Source organism: Chiloscyllium plagiosum, chromosome 11 (genome assembly GCF_004010195.1).
Source record: "Chiloscyllium plagiosum isolate BGI_BamShark_2017 chromosome 11, ASM401019v2, whole genome shotgun sequence".
Lineage (NCBI taxonomy): Eukaryota > Metazoa > Chordata > Chondrichthyes > Orectolobiformes > Hemiscylliidae > Chiloscyllium > Chiloscyllium plagiosum.
Window position 1 is genome coordinate 72685902 of NC_057720.1, and position 27247 is coordinate 72713148.

The 27247-nt window shown below is 41.1% G+C and overlaps 1 protein-coding gene across 2 annotated transcripts in view; it reads left to right on the forward strand.

Annotated features, from left to right (window-relative positions):
* The window catches only part of kcnt2 (potassium channel, subfamily T, member 2), a 689705-nt gene that overhangs the window by 297427 nt on the left and 365031 nt on the right, over positions 1-27247 (forward strand). For both annotated transcript variants that reach the window (XM_043699803.1, XM_043699804.1), the window contains exons 8-10: positions 9516-9590; positions 13371-13454; positions 13855-13949. In XM_043699803.1, the coding sequence (XP_043555738.1) occupies positions 9516-9590; positions 13371-13454; positions 13855-13949 (254 nt within the window). The remainder of the gene's footprint in view (positions 1-9515; positions 9591-13370; positions 13455-13854; positions 13950-27247) is intronic.

The following is a 27247-nucleotide window of genomic DNA, read 5'->3' on the forward strand; positions in this document are numbered from 1 at the left end:
ATGCCGATAGAACATCAGTCTTGGTGTCCTTCTGAGATAGCCTGAGTTGCAGATGTCATATGAGTTAGGAGCAGGACTGCAACATTAGGCTATGTTCCTCTTCAGGCAGTTCAGATCTCCCTGCACGATGAAACAGCTGAAGGCACTGTGTTGAAAATTTGAGCCCCTGAAATAGCCAGGTCCTTAACCAAACTGTTCCGATATGGTTAAAGCACTGGCATCTACCCAGAAATAGGGAAACTTGCCTAGATATGTGCTGTCCACACAAAGCAGGATAGGTACACCCTGCTAGTTACCATCCCAGCAGTCTAATCTTGATCATTAAAATAATGATAGAAGGTGTCATTGCCAGTGCTATCAAGTGGAACTTATTCCACTAGTTGTTCTGCCCCTAACCTTATTACAGCCTTGGCCAAAATATCAACAAAAGAACTAAATTACAGAGCTGAGGCCTGGATGATTTGCCATGATATCAAAACAGTGTTTAATTAAGTGCGACATTAGGAGCCCTTGTAAAATTGGAGTCAATGGTAAATGGGAGTGAAGAGGGAGAGTCATATCTAACATAAAGGTAGTTGGCCATCTCAGCTCCAGGACCTCTCTGTTGGAGTTTCTGAGGATAGTGTCTTAGGTTTAACCATCTTCAGCTGCCTTATCAATGACCTTTGTGTCATGATAAGGTCAGAAGTAAATGATCAACACCATTTATGATGTTTCAGGTATTGAAGTAGTCCAATATGTACATGTTCTGCGAGACCTGGAAAATGCATATCTGTGGGTTGATAAAGAACAATTACATTTGTGCCACACAAGTGCCAAATAATGACCATCTCTAGTTAGAGGGAACATAACCATTGCGTTTGACGCTCATCAATATTACAGTCACTGGAATCTCTCATTATTTACATCCAAGGATTTGCCATTGGCCACAAGCTGAACTGGACCATCCATATGAATACTCGGTCTACAGAAGCAGGTCAGAAGCTGGGAATTCTGCTGTGAATAACTCACTATGGACTCTCCAAGGCCTATCACATTTATAAGACACAAGTGAGGATTGTGCTGGAATGTCCTCTACTTGAGTAGATAATTACACCTCCAGGAACACTCAAGAAAATTAATAACATTCAGTGCAAAGTAAGCCCCATGATATGCACCAATCCACCACATTAAAATGTTCACGTGCACCACCGTCTCTATATAGTGGCAGCAATGCATACCACCTGTAAGAGATCCTGTAGCAACTCAAGACTTGGGAATTATATCACCATTCTGTCACTAGTAAGGTCCTGGAATTCTCTTTCCAACAGGCCGTGGCTGTATGTACACTCCCAGGGACAGTAACAGTTCAAGCAGGAAGCTCAGCACCACCTCCTCAAGGGCATGGGCCATAAGTGTTGGCCCAGGACTCTGTGAAAGAATTAAAAAAAACAATGTTCAGTTCATTTCTAATTGTATTCTTGAGCTCAGCTTCAAAGAGAATTGACGTTGTGACGTGCAGCTGTATAATGCTGATAGTCGATAAACAAATTCACAATCTGCATTTGGGCACTGATGCTTTTCCCTCTGCAGGAGATTATGGAGTGTGCACTTATTTCAGAGACCTCTGCAGCAATGGTTCTGAATCCAGCCTTTGCTTTTCTGAGGATTAGTTGGACTGATCTTGAGTTCATGCGAACAACTGACTGTGTCCTCTAGCTTATATAGGTGGGGCAATTGGATTGAAATTGTCACAGTGCAGCAGTTCAACTCTTCCATTCACCACAAAGTTCTGCTGTCTACTACCAGTTTGTGCCCATACTGAAGCGGTACCAAGTAGCCAGTCAGTGGTAGTGGTCAGTATAGATGATGTTGTTATCTCTAGTTGTAGCAGTAAATATATAAATCCTGTCTCCTCATCTAAAAGACAATGGGCAAATTCTTATGAGCAACTGAGCAATGTGAGCCACGGTGAGATGTACTGTGGAATCACGCAAGGTGATTGGCTTGATGTCGAGATCATTTTGTTGCAACATCTTCACTTTGCTCAAGAGGTATGATGAGATTCTCATGAGGGAGCAGCAAGTTTCCAATTGGCACTCTTTGTTGGTTGTCGAATACCTTGTTAACAGCCCAACTCACCATGGGTTGCAGCCGTACCACAATCAGGGTTAGACATCCATGGCTGACAAAGGAAGTCAGGAAATACCTAAAAGAAAACAAAAGAGCGTATAAAGTAGCCAAGAGCACTGGGAAATCAGAAGATTGGGAAGACTACAAAAACAAACAGAGGATAACAAAGAGAGAAATAAGGAAGGAGAGGATCAAATATGAAGGTAAGCTAGCCATTAATATTAGAAATGATAGTAAAAATGTCTTTCAATACATAAGAAACAAATGTGAGGCAAAAATAGAAATTGGGCTGCTCCAAATTGATGCTGGAAGGCAGGTGCTGGGAGATAAGAAAATAAGTACTTTGTGTCAGTCTTCATAGTGGAAGACATGAGTAATGTCCAAACAATTAAGGAGAATCGGGGGCAGAGTTGAGTATGGTAACCATTACTAAAGAGGAAGTGCTAGAAAAGCTAAAAGGTCTAAAAATTGAAAAATCTCCTGGCCCTGATGGGCTAAATCCTAGAGTTCTGAGGGAGGTGGCAGAGGAAGTAGTGGAGGCACTGACTGTGAACTTTCACAAGTCACTGGAGTCAGGGAAGGTGCCAGATGATTAGAAAATCACTGTTGTAACACCCTTGTTCAAAAAAGGATCAAGACAAAAGATGGAAAATTATAGGCCGATTAGCCTAACCTTGGTTGTAGGCAAAATTCTAGAATCCGTCGTTAAGGATGAGATTTCTAAATTCTTGGAAGTGCAGGGTCGGATTAGAAAAAGCCAGCATGGATTTAATAAGGGGAGGTCATGCCTGACAAATCTGTTAAAACTCTTTGAAGAGGTAACAAGTAGGTTAGACCAGAAAAACCTAGTAGATGTTATATATCTAGACTTCCAAAAGGCCTTTGAGGGCCCATGGTATTCAAGGTGAGCTACTGGCATGGATAGGGGGTTAGCTGTCTGACAGAAAGTAGAGAGTTGGGATAAAAGTTTCTTTTTCGGAATGGCAGCTGGTGACAAGTGGGGTCCCACAGGATTCAATGTTGTAGCCACAGCTGTTCACTTTTATATTAATGATTAGATTAGATTACTTACAGTGTGGAAACGGCCCTTCAGCCCAACAAGTCCACATCGACCCGCCGAAGCGCAAGCCACCCAGACCCATTCCCCTACGTTTACCCCTTCACTTAACACTATGGGCAATTTAGCATGGCCAATTCACCTGACCTGCACATTTTTGGATTGTGGGAGGAAACCGGAGCACCCGGAGGAAACCCACGCAGACACAGGGAGAATGTGCAAACTCCATACAGAGAGTTGCCTGAGGCAGGAATTGAACCCCGGTCTCTGGCGCTGTGAGGCAGCAGTGCTAACCACTGTGCCACCGTGCTACCAAATGATCTGGATGAAGGGACTGGGGTATCCTGGTGAAGTTTGTTGATAATATGAAGTTAGGCAGACAGGCAGGTAGTACTAAGGAGGTGGGGAGTCTGCAGAAAGATTTAGACTGTTTAGGAGAGTGGTCCAGGAAATGGCTGATGAAATTCAATGCGAACAAATGCGAGGTCTTGCACTTTGGAAAAAAGAATACAGACATGGACTATTTTTTAAAAGGTGAGTAGATTCATAAAGCTGAATTACAAATGGATCTGAGAGTGCGAGTACAGGATTCTCTAAAGGTTGATTTGCAGGTTGAGTCCATGATTAAGAAAGCAAATGTAATGTTGTCATTTATCTCAAGAGAGTTGGAATATAAAAGCAGCAACATGTTTCTGAGACTGTACAAAACTCTAGTTAGGCCCCATTTAGAATACTGCGTCCAATTTGGGCCCCACACCTCAGGAAGGACTTACTGGCACTGGGGCGTGTCCAGCAGAGATTCACATGGATGATCCCTGGAATGGTAGGCCTAACATATGATGAACAGCTGAGGATGCTGGAATTGTATTCATTGGAGTTTAGAAGGTTGAGGGAAGATCTAGTAGAAACATACAAGATAATGCATGGCTTAGAAAGGGTGGATGCTGGGAAGTTGTTTGCGCTAGGCAGGGAGATTAGGACCCCTGGGCACAGCCTTAAAATTAGAGGGGGTCAATTTAGAATGAAAATGAGGAGACATTTCTTTAGCCAGAGAGTGGTGGGCCTGTGGAGTTCATTGCCACGCAGTGGATGCCGGGACGTTGGGTGTCTTCAAGGCAGAGATTGATAAATTCTTGATCTCGCAAGGAATTAAGGGCTATGGGGAGAGTGTGAGTAAGTGGAATTGAAATGCCCATCAGCCATGATTAAATGGCAGAATGGACTTAATGGGCCAAATAGCCTTGTTTCCATTCCTATGTCTTATGGTCTTATGAATGGGTGTGGCCAGCTCTCTCAAATCCAGATTTCTGAGTTTTGTTTTTTTTCAGTAGCATAAGCAGCCTTCATGTTCTCAAAAGAGTTAGCAGCTTCAATAAATGTCTCTTGACTGTTATTCTCTCTGAATTTTCCCTGGTGCTTTTTCCTCCTGGATTGGAGAACTGCATGTGAGAATCAGTGTCTGAATTTATTATTTGGTCAAGGGGTGTGTTTGTGGGATATTACTATATTGCAATAGTTAGTTAGTAATGAGTACCATATTTATTATTTGTTTGAGTTTTCCAATAATTAAGTTATTCTAAATTCCTCTTTCTTCTGTTTGTATTTTAACTGTAGTGTTTAAATATATTGTGTTTTGCGAAATGTCGAATAGTTTGACCAGTCACATTATATCCAGAACATGGCACTTCACATTTGCCTATACACTAAGAACAAGTTATTCCTTTATTACCTTGCTAAAATATTTTGAGGGGATCTGGTCTGGTCTGGTCCATAACACATTGCTAACCCTGCTCTCATAGATTTGACTAGCGCTCATTGTACACCCCAACCATAATGCAGAACAAGGGCTAGTGCTGCAGGACCCATCTGAGTCTTGCACAGAGACATTGACAAACTATGTGATGTGTCAGCTGAGATCCCCATGTGCCTTCTCAAAACTTTTCTTCTTCTCTCCCTCCTTCTGTGCCTCACTGAGCTCCCTGTTGTGCAGATGTAGAGGGAGCATGGTGGCCCTGGTGATGTTTCTGTCCAGATGGGTTAGAAATGCTGAAGGTCATCTTGCCTGAGGTGAGGTGACGCTTCCCAGCCTGGAATTCAAAGGAATGTTTTGTGTGTGTGTGTGTGTATGTGTGTGTGTATGTTGGGGGTGGGGGAGGGAGATGCAGCGGGGTGGTGAAACAGGGTCTACTTGGAAGATTGGGCCAGGCCACCTCTGCAGTACATTGCCAAGGGAACTCTGTGTGCCTCTTCCTGTGGCTGAGTGCTCCCTGACACTGTCCTGTCTCTATATGAGGATGGGGCACCTGGAATGGAGTCAATGCCTGCTTTCATCCTAAAGACCAAAGCCTGAGATGATGGAATACAGCTGTGTGCGATACTCCAACATCCCATAAGGGTGCTGGCCCTGTAGCCCCATTACAGCTGCCAAGCTGTTGATGGAGACAGCCAGACTGTCACAGGAGTGGCTGCATTGCCCCAGAGGTGAAGTTAGTATGATGCAATGAGATAGCTCGCCCGATCTCTCAGCGGTTTCATTCCATCAAACTCGGTGGGAGTCACAGTTAGCCCAAAAAAAAAGCAGGATTCTGTTCTGTAGAAAAGGTACACATTGGATAAAATCAGCAGACCTTGAAAGATTGTACACTTTCACTTGCAAAAACCAGTCTGAGTGATTGTTTGACCTATGTTCCTTAAAATGCTGCAACAGTCTACTTCACATTGTTCTCCAACTGGAAGATCCTTCAGAAAGAAAAAATGGATGGAGTACTCAGTAAGCTCTGACTCAAGAGAAGCTGATACTGTTTAATCTACCTGTTCAGTTCTGTTATGATGCATGTTTGAAGCAGGTGGGACTTCAACCCAGGCGTACACTATCTACCACTGTACCACAAAAGCCCCTGACTAAAGGGAAGCACCAAGACATGGTGGCTCAGTGGTCAGCACTGCTGCCTCTCAGACCTGGGTTTGATTCCACCCTTTGGTGACTGGATGAGTGGAGTTTGCACGTTCTCTCTGTGTCCGCATGAGTTTCCTATGTTCCTCCAGTTTCCTCCCACAATCCAAAGATATGCAGCTTAGATGTGTTGACCATACTGAATTGCCCATAGTGCTCAGGGATGTGTAGGTTAGGGGGGTAAATATAGGGGAATGGGTCTGGGTTGATTATTCTTCGGAGGGTTGGTGTGAATTTGTTAGGCCAAAGGGTCTGTTTCCACACTAGAAATTCTATGATGTTCAATACTGAAAGCACCTTCACCATGCTATCATTAATAAACAGGTTGTTTAGAGGATTTTGACAGTTGTTTTGTTTTTGGCCTTGCTCAGAGTTTTGAGATGATCTACACAGATGCACATGTACAGTTGGACCCAATGGGGGGAACTGTTTCTTCGTACTGGGGCCTGAGTTAATGTTAAGGTGGTGCGGAAAGGCTACTTTCCAATGTCCGACTCTTTCAGTCTGAACTATTGACTGCAAGTGTGTCAGAGGCCCATTCAACAGGCAACCCTGCTGCCTCTTGCCTAACTTTGTCTTCTTCAGCTGCCTTTTATTTTCTCACACTATTCTGTTAGTCAATCTAACTGAGTAACCTTGAAGAACTCCAACAATTAGTTCAAGCATTAGGAATTATCTTGTGAAGATGCCAATGTTTTGTTTTGCTCTGTGGCACTAGTAGATGCCTGGACGAGGATGTATCTCTGTTGCTCCCTTGGCATTTGATACCATGTGGTGATTGTGATCCGAAGCTCTGTGACATTATTGATCCTTCAAATAATGCTGGCACTGTTGAGCACCACAGGATGAATGAACATGGAAGCCGGCCAGGAGAAAGGAAATGGATTATTTTTTGCCGTGGTCCTAATGAAGGAACGGTAGCCCATTTAACTTATCAAGAAACACAATTTTGGCTTCAGGCCCACACAGCCATGATGCTTGGTTTTTGTAACCTATCAGGACACTTGTATCAATGCAATTTAGTTGGGCTGCTTCTTCATTCAGGGCTGAAGTTACTGAGGCCCTTTAGCAAAATGAAGATGGCAAAATCACGAGGCAAAAGGATTGGAGTTTTGTGACAAATGGAGCAGCTAGCTTTAATGTTGTTTTCAGGAATGTTTAAATTAAATCAATAAATTCTTGTGTCCTGCCAGATGAAAACCTTGCAGAAACTATGTTGCCCAAGGATAGCTAACAATCCCAACATCTTGCATTTATTGACCACTTCTAATGTTGAAAAAGATGCCGGTGCTCCATAAAGCTCCAAAGAATGTCTCAAATAGAGCAATGGCTTCATGGAAGGCAACAAACTTCCCTAGCAGTGCCCGATCTAATGAGGCATTTGAATCATCAATCACTGCTTGCAGTTCTGTGTTGCATGATGGGGAAGCCAATGACTTTCAGTTGAAATATAAGTAATTAGGAGTCTGTTGCACATTTTGAGTGGGACTTTATGACCTCAGCTGTGGTGATTTTGGTAAGGGGGGCTTTTCGGTTGGTAGGAGGATGGTGACCCCACCACCTTCCCACTTTCACCCTAATTAAGTCCAGGCCATGAAGACTCTTGTGTGTCCTTTCTTCTCCACTGTCAAATAATGCCCACTTTAAGGGCCTTACTCTGCCATCCTTCATATTAATCTACCAGAGAGAGGGCAGCTCTCCATTTGGAGAACACAATGAACGTACCCAAGCAGGGATGCAGATAGGCTCCCAGGGTTTTGGGCAGGTACCTGATCAAAGGACTTGATTTTGAGAAGTGGATGGCCACTGAACACCAGGACCATGTTCTTTCTGCTGAGCCCCTTCCCCTGCACCCAGCCCCACTCCCTTCTCTCACTGAAAGCTGAGAGTCCAGTGATGATAGTAGACTTTGTGTCGGTGTTATGCCTGCAGCAGCCACCACCCTCCCAGTGGCGCTGCCACTCAATAGAATTGTTGGCCTTTGAATGGTTGCAGCTCTCCCAGGGAAGGCCCACTGCTAGCCTATTGAGTGCCTGAGTGGAGCTGCATGTGGCAGAGCCGCCTGAAATAAGATGACACTTAGTTCTCCAGCACGTGGCCAAGTTGCCTTCACAAGATCATGCAAAATTGGTGTACATGTCTAATATAATCTGATAAAGCAAGGTAGCCTTGTGTTTAAGTTCCAAGAAGGACTTCAACACAAAAGCATGAAGCAGCAGGAGTTTTATTATGGAGGTGTTCACATCACAGACAGTGAGGTTAGAGAGAGTTGTTTAATCTGCCCAAAACGGTGGCTGATGTCATCATTATGTCACACGATCAGGCTATAAAGTGACAGTCCATCATACTTGCAGAAATACATAAAAACTATAGGACCTGATAAACAATTCAGCAATTGGGAGTTTAGATTCCATGTTTTGGGAACTTAAATTTGAACACCAAGTGGTCTATGGTGAAATTATGATGAAAGCTACTGAATTGTTTCAAAAACCGAACAGATTCACTAATGTCTCTTACGGAAGGGAGACTCCCACCCTTAAGTTCTTGTCCCCTGGTCACTCTAATCCTACACTACGTAGCAGGATGAGATCCCATACCCAAAGAACAAATATGTAGTGGTAACAAGCAGAGAGAATGCTGGACGTGTAGCAGCACCATCGAGAGAAAGAAAGACTGAGTTAACATTTCAAGTTTGGCGTGATTTTTCAGAAATATACAATGGCCACTGAGAGAGTGCAGATGACATTTAATCGAATGATGCCAAGTTGTGGGAGTGCAGATATGCAGAGAAGCTGGGATTGTACTTCTTAGAACAGATGTACAAGATTATGATTGGTTTTGATCGATGAAGTAAAGGGAAACTGTTTCTAGTGTCAGAAGAGCCAGTAACAAGAGTACAAAAATTTAACTTATTGGTAATTGAACCAGAGGCAAAAATAGTAATAATGTTTTACATGGTGAGTCAAAATGATCTTCATTTCACTGCTTGGAAAAGATTATCGAAGCAGATTCATTGACAATTTTCAGAAAGAAGTTGGATAAATGCTTGAAGGATAAAAGAATTTTCAGTATTTGTAGGGACAGAATAGGGCAGTAAGATTAGTTGGATATCCATCGCACTGTTGGGCCAAATGGCTTCTAAGTCTGTATTATTCTTTAATTATGGAGTGCTAAACACATTAGATATAGAGGCAAACACAGCTTGCTGCACTCAGTTTTACTTTTAATAGGCATCCATGGATTGCACACAGCACTGATTGAATTAAAAAATTGAATAATAGGATACTTTTTATTGTATGTTAATTGTTCTATATTGTGCCATTTTTCTGATTTGTGTAATACTGAAGTCATTGAAGTCTCTGACCTTTTACTTGCGGTTATTCTTTCTCATAGGGGAACATTTGGGAACAAATTCTACGAATATCCTTCATCCTGGAGATGATCAACACCGTGCCCTTTATCATCACAGTGAGTCTGTCTGTGCTATCAAATATTCAGTGGGGGTCTGGCTGGCAGAGATTATAAAGTTAATATTTTTCCAACGTGAACAGCATGTTTAAAGTTTATCTTTTCACCAGGGCTGCAATCCAAAGAAATGGCAAAAGTGTCTATTTTAACCAAATTGCTTTTTTCTTCATTTATATAAAAAGCACATGAAGGATAAACCCATGCTGTTCACACCTACCAGTTGTTTGAAGGTCACATCTGACTGACTGTTCAATTTTTTGTCGTAATTTTGCTCAAACTGCAAAATGTTCCAGCTGTAATTCAGAAATAAAGATTGTTCATTTCAAGTGAAGGATAGACTTCAAATACTTGTGAATGTGTGGGAAGACAGCTTGTGTACTTCTGATACATTGTAAATTAAGGTGATGGATCATTTTATTTACCATAATGAATTAATGTACTCTTATGTTCGCTAAGCAAAATTCAAATTCATTTCCAGACGTGTGCTACCATCAATGAATCTAATTAAAACAAGGTAGCATCAAACTGCTTAAACCTGACAACAAAATAGTCCTGCCACTTTCTGCTCTCTGTCTAGTTTGGTTTTAATCAGCTAAGAAGGTACATGACAGTTTCTAGATTTAAAAAAAAGGACAATGGGTTGGAATTTCCCTCTGCAGGCGGAAACCTGAAGTTGGATGAGTTATGTCCAGTCCCGAATTTATCCTGCATTTCATGAAGAAACAGACGCTCACTGGAATTTTCACAAGTGTGCCCTTTTAAGTCATGATTTGGAGATGCCGGTGTTGGATTGGGGTGTACAAAGTTAAAAATCACACAACACCAGGTTATAGTCCAACAGGTTCAATTGGAAGCACACTAGCTTTCGGAGCGACGCTCCTTCATCACCTAATGAAGGAGCGTCGCTCTGAAAGCTAGTGTGCTTCTAATTAAACCTGTTGGACTATAATCTGGTGTTGTGTGAATTTTGGCCCTTTTAAGTAGCATGGAGACCATTCTTTGGTCCAAATAAGGGCAATGGATTGGTTTTTGAAGCTGGAGGGGCAAGGAAAGAAATCTTTATCAGGCTCTGAGTGACATGGGCAATGGTGAAATTTGTCGAGCAGCTTACGCAGCTAATAGACAGTATATGCAGGAATTGAACCCACACTTTGGGCATCATTTAGATGGGCTTCAGATTGGTTCTTCAGGTCGACACAACGTTGAGGGTCGAAGGGCCTGTATTGCGCTGTAATATTCTGTGTTCTATGTTACATCACCCCATGTTGCAAGCTAGCCAACTAGCCAACTAGCCAATGGAGCTAACTGACTCCTATTAAACTAAGTTTATAAAAAATAAGATTCAGCCCATTGACTCTTTTGAAAATCCAAATATATTGCATCTCCTGGTTTCCCTTTTATCTGTCCTGCGTAGTACCATCTCAAATAATTCTAATAAATTTGCCAGGCAAGATTTCCCCTTCATAAACCCATTTGGACTCTGCTCGATCATGCTGTACATTTCTAAATGCTCTGTTCTTACTACCTTACAATAGACTTCAACATTTTTCTGATTGCAGATGTTCAGTCAACTGTCCTATAGTTACTTGTTTTGATGTCTTCCTCCTTTTTTCAAATGAGGGTTTGGTTTAACAGTTTTTCAATCCTTGGAACTTTTCCAGAAAGTAAGGATTCTTGAAAAAATGCTAACTATGCGTCCAATATTTCTATAGCTGCATACTTTAATACCCGAGGATGCACCCTATCAAGTCCACGGGGCTTAATAGCCTTTAGTCTCATTAGTTTTCCTTTTACTTTCTTCTCTGAAATCCATTCTTTCCAACACCATAGTTGCTGATCTTTCAGCTACAGACTTTTTTGTTATTCATTCGTGGGACTGGGCATCACTGACTGGCCAGCATTTACTGCCCTCCCTATTTGCCCTTGAGAAGGTGGTGATGAGCTGCCTTCTTAAATCGTGCAGGTCAAGTGCTGTAGATTGACTCACAATTCTGATAGAGAGGGCATTCCAGGAATTTGACTCAGTGACAGTGGAAGAATGATAATATATTTTCAAATCATGATGGTGAGTGGTTTGGAGGGGGACTTACAGGTGGCGCTATTCCCATGTATTTGCTACCCTTGTCCTTCTCGATGGAAGTGGTCGTGGGTTTGGAAGGTGAGGTCTCAGGTTTGGTGAATTTTTGCAGTGCATCTTGTAGATAGTACACATTGCTGCTACTGAGCATTGGTGGTGGAGGGAGTGGATGCTTGTGGATGTGTTGCCAAATAAAGCGGGCTGCTTTGTCCTGGATGGTGTCAAGCTTCGAGAGTTGTTGGGGCTGCTCCCATCCAGGCAAGTGGGTAGAATTCCATCACGTTCTTGACTTGTGCCTTGTAGATGATGGACCAGCTTTTGGGAGTCTGGAGGTCAGTTAATCAATGCAGTATTCCTGTTCTTGTAGCCACTGTTTTTGTGTGGTGAGTCCAGTCAAGTTTCTGGTCAATAGTAAACCTCAGGATGTTGATTGTGAGGGATTCAGTGATGGTAACACCATTGTATGTCAATGGGTGGTGGTTAGATTGCTCCTTATTGGAGATGGTCATTATCTGGCATTTGTGTGGTATGTATGTTGCTAGTCACTTGTCAAGCCAAGCTTGGATATTATCCAGATCTTGTTGCATTTGGATATGGACTGCTTCAGTATCGGAGGAGTCGTTGGTGATGCCGAATATTGTTCAATCATCAGCGAACATCCCCACTTCTGACCTAATGATGGAGCAGTGGTCTTGGATGAGTTTTGAAAAGCAGTGTACTGTGCATCATGCACACTGTCAGACATAACCAAGGTGTGCCACCATAGAGAAGACAGCTTTCCTGATTACAAGGGCTTGTGGGAGATTTTTAGAATACATTCTTGGTCTTGGTCTTGATCTTGGCAACAGACCACAACCACTGGTCTCATTACTAGATGGGAAAAGGTTAACAAGGATGACACTACAGGTACTGAAGTTCTGACTCAGCCCTATAATATGTGCAGGATAAACTGCCGACGACACCCAATACACTCATAGTGACTCAGTCAGTATTTGTTGGTGTCTAACGCTAGACTGACCAAGGCCACAGTAGGTTGGTCTCTACCACACCAAGGAATTTGATTTCACATTTATGCCCTCAGGACTATTAATATGTATGTGGGAAGAAGCCCATCACACACTATGATGGGCATCTCTGTGCCTGTTGTTGCACATTTGGGCCAAGGGCTAGAGATGTGGGTACAGGACTATAACAGGAAATTTGCAATGATTCAAGGAGCAACAAAATCAACAGCCATCCAGTATGGTTTGTAATTTGAGGTGGATGTATGAAAAACCCATAGTCAGTTCAGTACAGAGTGCCTGTAAATGAAGGGCTATGCTTTGTAGACTAAATCCAGCAGGGTTTACTGAGTGGCCTCCAGACTCCCTTCACTGGTTAGCAGTAGTTGCCACTTAAGGGCAACCACTAACCTCTGTGTGGGAAGGCCACCTGCAAGATTTCTCAGCCCAGACTGGATTGGAGGCAAGCTGGGGGAAGATGGGCTCAACACCTCACATGGTCCTGTCCTATCACATGCAGCTGAACCTTACCTTTGGGAGTGACAAAATTCTCATCTTGAGTGTCTTCCCCATCCTTCGGTCATTCTTAGATATTTTATAATCAGTGTGACATTGTCTATTCTACTCTGTAGATTGTAAATTTTGCAATGTATTCTGAAGTTCTCTGAAATTGTATGTTCAATCAAGCTGCTTTGATTCCAGATATTTTGGTCTCCATTAAGGAATCTATTCATCCCAGTATTTCTGAACTGCTGGTTAGCCAAGCATGCCCTGGAGAATATGATTGTGAGTATGAGAACCTTGAAATGTTTCCCAATTTCCCCTGTACATCTTTGAATAGTATCATGGGATCTTTTCATCCTGTGGTACAGGTGTACAGGACCTCTGTTCAGCATTTCACTGAATAGCTAGAATTTAGAAACTGATAATCCAGTGGCCGTAATTAATGGAAAAGTTATATAATTTCATGATTTGTATACAATCAGATCATTTTAACACATTGTTGGAATGTAAAAGTTGATGCTAAGTGCAAACATCATTGTTGGTTTTATTTGCATCTTTCTCTTCGGTGATCAGGCCTATGCATTTCAATAAACATATGTAACTTCTGTCTGAAAGAATAGAATGTGGCATTAAAAATAAATAGGACTTTGCCCTTAATTTTAACTTTTTTCTATTCATTTAGAATGATCTTCACAGGGCTATCCAGCGAACCCAATCTGCTATGTTTAATCAGGTTCTTATACTTATATCCACTTTACTGTGCCTCATTTTTACCTGGTAAGTGTTGTTATGTCGTATTGTTCTGTGAAAATGCTTATTTCTGTGTGATTAAAATTTGCCAATAAGGTTTTTTAGGAGATGCAAATAAAATCCAAAACAGTCCATTACCCATTGAATTCATTAAACTGTTCTTCAGGAATGTGAGAGTAAGACATTAACAATTTCTTGGTCCACACAATAAATGCCATACTTGCTTAAGTTACTGACTGTTAACTCTGACCTTATTTAATAAGCACAAGTAACTTGTTATCTAATTAACTTGAGCTAATTTGATTTGCATTTACATCAGGGTTATTGTTACTTTCTTGATCAGATTTGTGACTTATCTGTATTGAATAGAACAACTGATTCCTAAACTAAAAGTTACATTCTAACACATTTGAATTAGGAAACCAGACTTTCACAATGGAAGGACATACTTTAAGAAACCATGTCCAATAGAAACCTGTACATGCTTAGGTTTAGTAGTGTTAGCGTGATTAATCATCCCTTCCATTTAGACACGCTTAAACCACTTAGCAAAAATATATGCCTTTTACTGGAAAGCACACATTTATTATAAAACATGCACAACTCACAAATGTCTGAATATGTCTATATATCTGCATTTCATTTCACTACTTGAATATCATCGGTTCTCACCTGCTAAGGTATCTCTTCTGCCTACTCAGAATCTCATGTTTATAATCTTTGTTATTTTACTAATTTTGAGTTACTGTGAGCTGCTCCTGTGCACCTCCCAGTGGTTGATTTTGGAGTGGTATTGATAGAGGTGGCCAAGGTTGTGAGATTTTCTATTGATTTTCTATGAATGCTTGCTCTGTACCTGAATCATACTGTGGCTGTCCATATCTCTGATACTTGTTCCTCAAATGAAAACTGATTCTTGAGTCTTAATTTGCTGACTGTGATATTCCCAACATCAACATCTCAAACTTAGTTAATCCTGTTTTGTGTCACATAAAATGTCATGCTCCTGAACCTTTTTCCATTTTTGGGGGGTATGTTTGATGTATTTATGTAATCAGACCATCTTTTGTTGCAGCAAAGAATTAATATTGCCTTGGCTTGTTTCTCAACTGTAGCAAAGCGCAAAGGGGGAGAGAATAAATGTCAGCTAGCGGAAACTTTGCAAATTGATTTACCAAACGATAAACCCGATAGATAAATGATTTGTAAAAGCAATCTAACAGAAAAACAGATGTAAACATTTTTGCTAAGTTAATGATTTAATAATTGACAAACAATAAATAGTTAGGGCCAGCACGGTGGCTCAGTGGTTAGCGCTGCTGCATCACAGCACCAGGGGCCCAGGTTAGATTCCAGTCTTGGGTGACTGTCTGTGTGGAGTTTGCACATTCTCCCTGTGTCTGTGTGGGTTTCCTCCGGGTGCTCTGGTTTCCTCCCACAGTCCAAAGATGTGCAGGTCAGGTGAATTGGCCATTCTAAATTGCCCTTGGTATTAGGTGCTTTAGTCAGAGGGAAATGTGTTTGGGAGGGTTACTCTTCAGAGGGTGGGTGTGGACTTATTGGGCCGAAGAGTCTGTTTCCACACTGTGGGGAATCTAATCTAAATGTCAGTAAGTGGATATTTTGAGAATAGTTACCATAATATAATTGAATAAATCACTTGGAAAGGAGAAATTGTGGGTGGAGGGTAGGGATGGGGAGAGACAACGTAAACAAGATTATTTATTTGCAAAAGAGGAAGGGAGAAGCAAAAATCTTATGCTGCTAAATGTCAGAATTGTGGAAATGCAAAGATGTAGTATCTGTCCAAGTACCTGTGCACTTGTAAAAGTATGTGCTGATTAGGAAAAGTGGGCATACTTTTCTATGGGTTAATGTTTAACTAAGCTAATAATGATTTGTGACATAATTGGAAAGGGGCCAATGGATACTTAAATGGTTAAGGCTCCACACAGATTGCTGAATGAAGTTTAGGTGCTTTGAACTGTCGGAAGCTTCGTGGCATGGATAACAAGTTTGTTTAAAGTGAACAGCAGAGAGTTTGGATGAAAGAAACATTCACAAATTGGCAATAACAAATAACAATCCTACCTCCCTTAGGATTTGGCTGAGGTTAAACTGTGCAACATAACATAAATGAGTCTATCCAACTTTGCAGAGAATGAGTCATTAATGAGAAAGAAGAGAACAGGAAAATTACAGAAGAATTCAGAATGAGCATAATAATGGCAGACCTGGTTGAATGTACCAAAATATGAGAGTATATTTTGGATGCAAGATTGAGGATACAACTTCAGTAGAAAAGCGCTGGGATGTAGATGAAGAAATACTGTAAAGACTGCATCATGTTATTTTCCTTTAGTTTATTGGCTAAAATGGAACAGCAGTGTTTTAAAATCAAGGACTGCAAAAGCAATTGTTGCACATTTGGAAACGAGTCAGTGGAACTCATTGTGAGTGTGTTTACACTGTCGATTTGCAGGCAGTGGGATAAGTGGAATGAGACAGCATAGTACTGCAGAGTCTGTGTAGAGTCAATTTTGGTCAGTAACTGGTAGCTGATTGATTTGTGCAACTGCAACCAGTTGTGCTCCAGCCTGATGACAACTCTCTGATTGGCTCCTGGGCAGGTGAACAGCTTGTGGATGTGAACAATAAAGGGAAAAAGATGTTACCAGACTGGGAGAAGCAGGGTCTGTCTGTATCTCTGCAGCTAAGTAATTCAAGCCATAAGACAGTCTGTTATTTTTGTCCCAATATTTGTAGTAACCTGTTGCCTGTAGCCAGCGACTGAGAAAGTGAACAATTAATGTCTAAAGCCTCTGTGACTTCAGCAAAGAACTGAAAAAACATGGAAGGAAAGAAGGAGTTTAAAGAACAGAAGGTCTTGGGAAGAAAAAGGAACACCAGCCTGTAGACTGGTGCTATTGTACTGTGTTTCCCCAGCTATTTTGCACTACCTATACTACTAATTTTAGTCTTTGTCTGTGTGTGTGTAGATATTTTTAAAGGGGATCAAATTTTTAACTAGTAGAGTTAAATGTTAATAATTCTTTGTGTCTGTGGTTTGAATTTACTTACTCATAATAAATACTTTTTCTTAAGTTTAAATGAGTCTTTTCTGCTCCCCCAAGTCCATCAGACAGGTATATTGGCTACTTTAAGTACTTTGATTGAATCTTTAACTTTAGAGTTGATCCTGGAAACAATGGAGCTCAAGTATCAGGGAATTTTCCCAAACAGATTGTGACATTATGTATTGAGACTTTATTGAAAGAAGGAGCAGAAGTCATCCTCTCCTTTGTTGAAATTCCCTGAGACGGTTGAGGACGGAGAGTCCAGTTTTGCAACTGTACATTGACAGGACTCACACCACATGGTGCAGCTTGGACCAGGCAGTGGTACTTACAGCAGAGATGTGTTTGGAATGGATGTCGTTTATCCACTTAAATGTGTCTTGAGCACTTGCCAAGGATTGGGTGTACAATAAAGGGTCAATAATTGATCCATCCCTTGTGTGGCACCATCTCTGTTCTTGGACTCCTTGTCTGCTCTGAAAGTGGCAGCTCTGTGCTGTAGTGGTAAGTGGTGGAGGCAAGCCCAGCAATCAGAGGCAAGTGAACAGGCTGCCTCCACCTCCTCCAAGGAGAGGGCTGCTTGGGAGTGGCCAAGTTGGGAAGCCAATGTGTATGGGGCAGAATAAATCATTGGCAGAAGGATGAAGGCATCGCAACAACTGCCAAACTGCAAGACCACTCCATGAGGAAGCTGTTGGGATTACAGATTTACTGAACCTTTGAGTATGGAAGGCCTTCCTATTAGTGAATCTGACTGGATGGTCACAGAGTTCATCATGGCCATGCGGGTACAATTAACAATGCCATCCACCTCGGGGAATCCAGCAAGACTGTGAAACCCACTGCCTTCTGTAACTCCCGAGGCCTCATCTCCTGTAAACTTAAAGACTCATGCAGCTCTGGTAAGTAGGGCATTCAGGATCATGGGAAACGCAGTGCGTGCACTAATCCTTGGATGGAGTCAGATGTGAAAACGTTCAAGTCCACAGTGAATTTTATAGCTACAGGCAGTGCTGTGAAGTGAAAGGTCTTTGGTGGTGAGGGTAAGGTGTAGATGACAATTAACCTGGAGAATCACAGTCTCTCATAAATCTTTAAACCCCAGTAGATTCTTTGTGGAGTGTATCATCTCTGTGGTCCTTCCTGCTCTTCTGTCCTGCCCTTCTGATGTGACGGATCCATCCTACCCCATGCAGAGGGTGCTGTCCCGAACAGCATTGGATATGAAATCTGAGAATTGTGCTGCTATTGTCAGCTGTTGCCTTCCTTGTACTTAGTTGTTCAGTTGACCTTGGCAGTCTTGCCCCTGTTCTTCTGCCCCAGAGGTGCCATGAGACAGAGGGCCTCCCTTGACATCTCGCAAGGTCTGGCCACCCACCACAGCCCCACAGACACCTATGTCCCAATCTTCCAGTTGTCTTGCATACTATTTAAATGTTTGTGATTTTAATGTTATTTTTTGGAGAAGCCACGATTAATCCCATTCTGTGCCTGTCTCCTTTCATCTGGTCTTCCCATAAACCTCTATACTCCCTGTGAATCTTCCAATATCCTCCACACCCCATGTTGGTGAGCTCTACAGTTTGCTTTATAGGGGATCAGGTAGCATTCCATCTTGCCCCTGCTCTCCTGACTCTGGTGATCAAAGTCAGTGCTAGGTATGGTAAGTGAGAACTGGCGTGCAGATTACTGCTGTTTTCAGGCCCTGCCCGTTTCCAATAGCAGCCTTGGCATGGCCCCATAATTCAGCCAACTGTTCCAAGCAGTCATTGATGCACAATCAGTTGAGCTTAAGAATGTAATTAATTGGGAAAGAACTGGGATTAACTGAGCATGAGTTGGTATGGTAGCAAAATGGTAGAACAAGTTTATGAGGCAAGTGGCCTACTCATGTTCCTGTAATTCTGTATGTTAAGCCAACTGATCATGAGATGGGGGAAAACAACTTGTTTTCCTTTTAAAATATTGTCTTTTAAATATGGGGACTTGCTCAGAGTGTTACTTCCTGCTTAGTTTTGATGCTAGAGTTATTGTCCTAGAAAAGATATACTTAATAAGCTCCAGTTTTTTTTTTAGTTATGATTTGTAACCCTATTTTTTCTGACTGCTACTCTCAGGAGCTCATTTTACTGTTGACTGCCCCTGTTTAATGACCTGAATGAGTGACTGATGTAATTGCATCTGTGTAAATTTGTTTTCCTGATACCTGGAATGCAAAATGATTAGTTGAACAGTGTGTTGCCTTTTGAAAACTACCCAAGGATTCTATAGGTGGACCAGCATCAAATCATGAAATGGATCTGTGATAACAGGAGAAAGGTGGTGAATGGACAAGAGATTGTGACCCACATTGAAAGACGAGATCTTCAATGAGGTTAAAGACCTGATCTATAACATTATTAAAAGAAATAGGACAGGAATTGGTCAATTAGCCTGCCTTGACATTCAATTAAGTCCATGCCTTCATTTAAGTCATTGATATGGATTGTAATTTGCCAATTTCCTTACCCTCCTAGAAATCTGTGTAGATCTAATCTGGTGAATAGAAGTTGCCCTTCAATATGTGGACAGTGTAAATCTTGTGCATCTGCTGGATAAGAAAATCTAATATGACTGTTACTCTATAGTGGGCATTGTGTGATTTCTGCTCGCCAAACTGCTGGAAAATGCAAATACATTTTGTAGGATGATATTGAATTTCTTTTAACTTGCTCCCTAACACTGCAGCTGAGAGTGTAGCCAAGCACAACTCAAAACTAATGATTGCAGTAATGTTATTAGGTCGTTCCAATGTGTTTTACACCACAAAATCCATTTTCCAAGTCTCATGGATACAATGAGTAATATCAAAGTTAGAAAAGTAAATAATGGTCTACCATCATGGAAACACAGCCAAACCATGATTAATTCAGACAGGGACTTCAATTTTCTGCCTTTTAAGAGAAAAAGTAGTAAAGGGCTACTTGCAAGTGCTTTCTAAGGAAAAAATAACAAACATATCTCCTAACCTTAGCTTTACACATCCAGACAGCAGGGTGTGTGTGTGTCTTAGTCTTACAGGAAGCCATTTGTACTGAAATTATCAACTGAGAATAACTGATCAATTGAGATATCTTTTGCGTATTGTCAGCATAAGCCTGAATAATAAATTATATTCAAAATAGAAAGAATGACTTTGAAGTAGAAATGTATTCACAAGTCATAAATTTTCATGATTCCTATTGTAGGAGCATACAGCACCACAAACAAACATTACAGTTTACCATCCCATGTCAATAAGTACATCAAGACATGAGAAACAGGAACATAGATAGGCCATTTGGTCCCTTTAGTTGCTGTTCCATTCAATATGATAATGTCTGATTTTCTTCCTCAAATTTACCTTGCAATATTATCCCTTGGATCATTTATATCCAAAAATCTAATATAATTTTTCTTAAACATACGTAACAATTGAATGTCTATAGCTTTCTACATTAGAGAATTCCAACCTTTGAGAGTCTTTTCTTATGTTAGTCCCAAATGGTTGACACCTAATTCCGAAGCTGTGATACCAAATTCTACTTTCTATAGTCAGGGAAATGTTCTCTCTGCATCGAGCCGATTAACTCCGTTCAGAATTTTAAATGTTGCCATGAAATGATTTCTCATTCTTCTGAATTCCAGGGAATGTCGACCTACTCTTCTCAATAGTTCCATATTTAAATTCCACCATCTGCCTTGTGTCCAGAGTATTAGTCCAAGTCACTTGATTGCCAGTGCAATTGCATTTTGACTAAGCCACCATTCCCTTGCCAATTGAGATGTCTCACTGTAATTGTGTATGGGCCTTCATGAGACCATACCTGGAACATTTATTACAATTTTGGTTTCCTTACCTCAGAAAGGAAATACTTCTTTGAAAGGGAGTGCAACCCAAGTTCACTAGATCGAATATTAGGACTAGGGGATAGGATTAAGATGATGCATCGGACAATCCTCTCATGCTAATATTCAGTCTGATGGCTAAGATCATGCCTGACAAATCTGTTAGAATTCTGTGAGGCTGTAATGAGCAGGTTAGACAAGCGAGAGCCAGTCGACAAGCTATATTTGGATTTCTAGACGGCCTTTGACAAGGTGCCACACAAGAAGCTACTAAAGAAGATAAGAGCCCATTGTGTTCGTGGCAAGGTATTGGCATGGATAGAGGATTGGCTGATTGGCTGACTGGCAGAAGACAGAGAATGGGGATAAAGGGGTCTCTTTCAGGATGACAGCTGGTGACTAGTAGAGTTGTGCAGGGAGCAGAATTGTGCAGACGAATTATACATTAGCAATCTGGACAAAGGAACTGAGGGCATTGTTGCTAAGTTTGCAGGTAACACAAAGACAGGTGGAAGAACAGATAGTGTTGAGGAAGTGGGAAGGCTGTAGAAAGACTTGCACAGGCCAGGAGAGTGGGGTAAGAAGTGGGAGATGGAATACGTTGTCAAGAAGTGTGAGATTATGCAGTTTCGTAGGAAGAATAGAGGCATCGACTATTTTCTAAACAGGGAAAAGCTTTGGAAATTTGAAGCATAAAGGGACTTGGGAGTGCTAGTTCAGGATTCTCTTAAGGTTAACATGTAGATTTGGTTGACAGTTAGGAAGACAAATGCAAGCATTCATTTCAAGAGGGCTAGAATACAAGAGCAGAGATTAACTGCTGATGCTGTGTAAAGTTCTGGTCAGACTCCTATTTGGAATGTTGTGAGGAATTTTGTGCCCTGTATCTAAGAAAGGATGTGCTGTTATTGGAGGGGTCCAGAGGATGTTTACATGAATGATCCTGGGGATTGAAGGGCTTGTCATATGAAGAGCAGTTGAGGATGCTCTGTCTGTACTGGATGGAGTTTAGAAAGATGTGGAGGTGGAGAGGGATCTGATTGAAATTTACAGAATACTGAGAGGCCTGGGTAGAATGGATATGGAGAAAATGTTTCTACTAATGGTAGAGACTAGAACCTGAGGGCACTACCTCCAGAGTAAAGGGACGACACAACAGAACTGAGATGGGGAGGAATTTCTTCAGCCAGAGGGTGATTAATCTGTGGAACCCATTGCTACAGAGGGCTGTAGGGGCAAAATCAGTGACTCTGTATTTAAGACAAAGGTAGATAGATAGGTTCTTGATTAATAAGGGATCCAGGGTTACAGGAAGAAGACAGGAAAATGAGGTTGAGAAACAGATCGAATGATGGAGCAGACTCAATGGACTGAATAGCCTAATTCTATTCCTATAACTTATGGTCTTGCGGACTTATGGTCCTGTCCAATGACTTATCCTCATTTCATGCTAATATCACTCCCAATTTCAGAACTCAAATTCTGTAATCACAGGTTGTTCAACAACTTATCATAGTATTTTTGAAAATCTAAATGCAACACATGCTGTTTTACCCTTAACCACCCTACTAGTTCCATTCTGAAAACAAATGTAACAGATTTGTCAACAAAGTGTTCCTTTTACAAATCCATTTACAATTGCTCAATTGTATTCTGTTTGTTTTTATCAGTGTGACTATATCAAATCCCTAATAACTGAGAATACATTTTCCTGCTGCCTTATGATGGTTAACTGGTGTTATAGTTTGGTGTTATTATTCTCTCCTTCCTAAGTGTCTCAAATCATGATAGCACAAAGAATATTGCAAACTTAATACTATATTTTGAGCAGTGTAAAGAGATTTTTAAAAAAATGTAATTGTGCTTAGCCAAATTAATAGTTAAATTTTTGAAAATACTACATGAACCAAAACAGTAAAATGTCAATCATATGCAAAAAAGTGCACATTTAATTTAAGGAATCAGATCAAAGATTAAGTATAAACTACAGTTTGTTTTAGTTTCAATATTACACTAAAATATGGAACGTTATGACGAAGTAAGCAAAAATTAAAACTTTCTGTTGAAAAGAACAGAATAATCTTATATCCAGCAATATGAAGTTCACATTGTGTAAATTTCTCCATCTAGTGCTCTCACCAGGGAGTTACATTGAATTGAAGCACAGACAATAGAAATGGCAGTGGTTTTCTGATCAGTATTCCCTTCAAGCACAGCTCGTACCAGTATTTGTAGGCTGTGCATTAATGTAAGAAATCACAGTTTCAGGCAGTGACCAACTCGTGTGGCAACAAGACTTGGAGTTAGCAATTGCATTCAAATTTTGTAACTAGTGGCAAATGGATGGCGTTGAAGATTTTTGGGTTTTGTTCATTTATACCTAGGAAGCCTTATGCTTCACAGTACATGTGAAGCTTTTGCAAATTTAATGAGTCGTCAGATAACTTGAGCACTCTTACCTTAATATGAATTCAATCAAACATAGCCAAGATCTCGTAGAATTCAACAATGTATTTTTTTTTTGCCTTTTTTCCCCCAGTTGTTGATTTGCATGACTGTGGAAACTCATGGGGCTGTAATCCCTCTGCAATGTGGCACTATTGATTTATCAAGTTTCAATTGAACAATTTGCTGGCTTGAGAAGTTTTCTCCCTACCTAGTAGGCGGAGTGAGCCGGCTTTGAAAATCATCACTGCCATGACCTTCGTGAGCACAGCTGCTTTCTCCATTGAGAGCGTTGTGCTACCATTTGACCGACCTCAAGTAATTACTTCCTCGGAGAGCTTCATTCTTCATAAATACTGTTCCTTTTTAATGCTGGGATTTGACATTCTATCCTGCAGACTTCTCCCTTGGTTATAATCTCCACCTGGGATTCTGCAAATCGTGCCTGAACTTTCAGTTCCTTGTGAATAAAATAGCAGCAGGCAGAGTAAGAGTAAATTGTGTTGTTCTCTTGATGGATTTTGTCAAGTAATATTGGCCGTTGGCTACAATTCTGAGCTTGTGGCTTGGCTGAAATGTATGCAGCCAGCTTTAAAAAAAATGGAAACTCCAAATGGGTTTTATTGGATCAATCCATTAATTCATTGCCTTAACAGATCTTGCCCTGAGAATATTGAACCTTGTTCAGTCAATGTGTGCTTGACAACATTGAAACTCCTTTAGCTGAGTTTCTCATCTGGAAATTTTGTTCGCACATTAATCAATTGTCTCTCAGTCCACTGCACTCTTGGTTTTGAGCACTGGCAAAATGATCAGCTCTTGGGAACTGACTCTTCCTGAAAGAACCATTGCGCCAGAGATTTATTTGTTGCATTGTTTGCTAGTGCCTTTTCTTCCTGCACTTTCACTAACACCAACCTCACCCCTCTCCTTGCAATGCCACTGAGGCCAAGCAGTCCCACAAACATCCATCCACCCCTTGCATTTCCATGTCCCTTCCAGATTAAGTAGCAGTTATTGGAAACATATGTTTAACAGTAAATGGGCAATACAGAGCAGACAAAAGAGCCCAGAATTCAAATTAGACGTCCCCTGGATGGATGGAGATCATGTCATAGAGTCAGCGTGGTCCAACAAGAAATGGCAAAGATGCTCTTCCTGCCTTTCTTCTCAACGTAACATTAATTTTTAAAGCACAGTCATTCATTGCTCATGTGGTTAAATGCTATTGTGGAGTCACTGATTTAGTTCAGTCTTTCCGCTGGCTACAGTCTGACTGGTGAACCTGGCTTGACTATATGGCCACAGTTGGAGCACTTGGTCTCAGAGCTGTCCATTAGAGGCCCTGGCCTTCATGTAGCTAGGCCCAATGTCAACACCCCAGCTACCAGCCAGAACCGCCATCACAGAATTTCAATCACTGAGAGCAATTAACATTGAGTGAGATGATTTGATTCGCGGAAAGATACCTTGCAACCACCTGGGATAAATGTGGATTTCAACAATTTCCTCCTTTTCCCTCCCCCCACGTTATCCCAGTCCGAAGCCTCCAACTCGGCACCACTTTCCTGACCTGCCCATCACCTTTCCCATCTATCGGCCTGAACTCCTCCTCTGACCTATCACTTTCTCCCTCAACTTCATCTACTTATCGCTTTCTCAGCTACCTTTCCCCCAAACCCCACACCCCTCCCATTTATCTCTCAGCCCCCCTGCCCACAAGCCTCATTCCTGATGAAGGGCTTATACCCGAAACATCGATTCTCCTGCTCCTCGGATGCTGCCTGACAGGCTGTGCTTTTCCAGCACCACACTATTGGCAATTAAGCCAGTCCCCAGCCAAATGCAATGACACCACTCAGCCTGTCTATACCCGATCAAACTGATTAGAATGAGACCTTATAGGAAAAGGAGCCTGGAAATGCTATTTTCTTTTTTAAAAAGTACATATTTAAGATGGTGGTTTTTTGCATCCTAGTAAATAAATTATATTCTACAGTTTGCACAAAAATGTCAAAGGAAACCATCATCAACCAAATATGTACTATCAAAAATAACAAAAGTATAATATAAAATATTTTTTCTAATGTAGAAGGCTTCAATTTTTTTTAAATGTCTTTTGTAGTTGTGTAACATTAGGGGAGAGATCTTCTGTAGATAATTAATATATTACCAATGAATTTAGAATATTGAATTTAGGCAGGTCAAAATGGAAGAATGATTTTTTTTCTGACTTTTAGTGGTGTTGATTGCTCTGAATTGCTCCCATCAGTACCAAATACAGGATGTGTCAATAAAACAGTCAAAGAAACATTTTTGCTGAAAAGAACCCTACATTGACTATAGGATCCAGAATCATCTCTATCTTACAAAATGACCACCCTATTCACCCCCATCTAAGCAGGAGAGTAGACGAATGACAATTTATCTTCTTCCTCCACTGCTGATTCCTCTTAAACCCTGTCCCTGACCTCTTCTACCTCTGAAAGGGGAAATAAATTTTTGAATCTCTTCACTACTTGAGACGAGCCTTTCAGGTGCCCATGATGTCTCCTCTTAACCACTAAGCGAAAACCTCAACCGATTTTACCCTGAGCTCACCAGCCATAAACCCTCACCTTCTTGAAACTTACCCTTGTGCCCTCTCAAAGGTCAACTTCTCAATGAGATCCACCTCTTGATCCCTTGATCCTATTCCCACTACTCACAGTTGAACTTCCTTGATGTTACTTGCCATAAAGTTTCCTCACATCAGGTGCGATCCTTTTGTTTTGCTTTCAAAACAGCCATCATTACCTGCATTTTCAAAAAGCCCATCATTAGCCCATTATTATCAACCACAATATCTCTGACATTGTTCACCTCTCCAAGGTTGTTCAGCTACCTCTGTATTATTTAATTCTTGACTACCTTTCTTGAAAATCTATACTGGAAGTTCTTTGATCCAGTTTCCTACCCTGCCAAAGCATTAAAACAATGCAAACCAAAGTCACACATCACTGTGATTGTGGTGTTTCATTTCCACTTTGACCACATCATTCTCCTGCAGCTATTTTTCTTTTACATGTACATCAGTGGGTGTGCTCTCACTTAGTTTCCTTCTGAGTTCTCCAAATGGAACAGGGAATTGGAGCAATGACGTTTCTTCTTTTTTTACTTCAGAGCACCCCTAGAATCTCTCCTTAATATTTGCCTTTTCCTCATCTACATGCTAGTCCATGATATTATTATCCCTTGACCAGCTTCCACATGTACACTACTTCCATCCTATTGGAATTGTATCACAATCAACAGAGGTTTGCTATGTTTGTAACCTCTATGACCATGAGCTGAGCTTTCTATCCCATATATTCTCCATTGTAAGGTCAGCCCTCTACTTCCATCTCCTTAACAAAGCTTGTTTCTGCCCATGCCTTGACCCACCAACTCTAAAATCCTCATTCAGGTCAAATGTTGCTGTTCCATCAGTGCTTCCGTCCTCTTCATAAACTTCAGTTCATCCAAACCTCTGCCTATATCTTACACTACACCAAATTCTGCTCCATTATCATCAGTTGCCTCCAGACCCCCATTTTTATGCTCATCCCCACATTTACATTGCCCCCTTGCCCCCTCTCTGTTTCACATCACTAGCTCTTTATTGGCTGTCACCTGTTCATCTGATGCTGGAATTCTGCGAATTGGCTAAACACTGAAAGACCGATGTGCAGATAAAATTAAATATAGTTCTCTAGTTCCTCGAATTCACTACTAAAAAAGTTTTTAACTTGCACTCATGAAGATAAATCACACAATGCAAGGAGAAAACCAACATATTTATATGACATGAGAGGAGAATGTTGATTGATAGGCAAGTGGACTTTGATTAATAGGCGTGTTTCCATTGAGAATGTGCCCATTAATGATGATTGACAGTTATCCATGGGCTTCATTTAA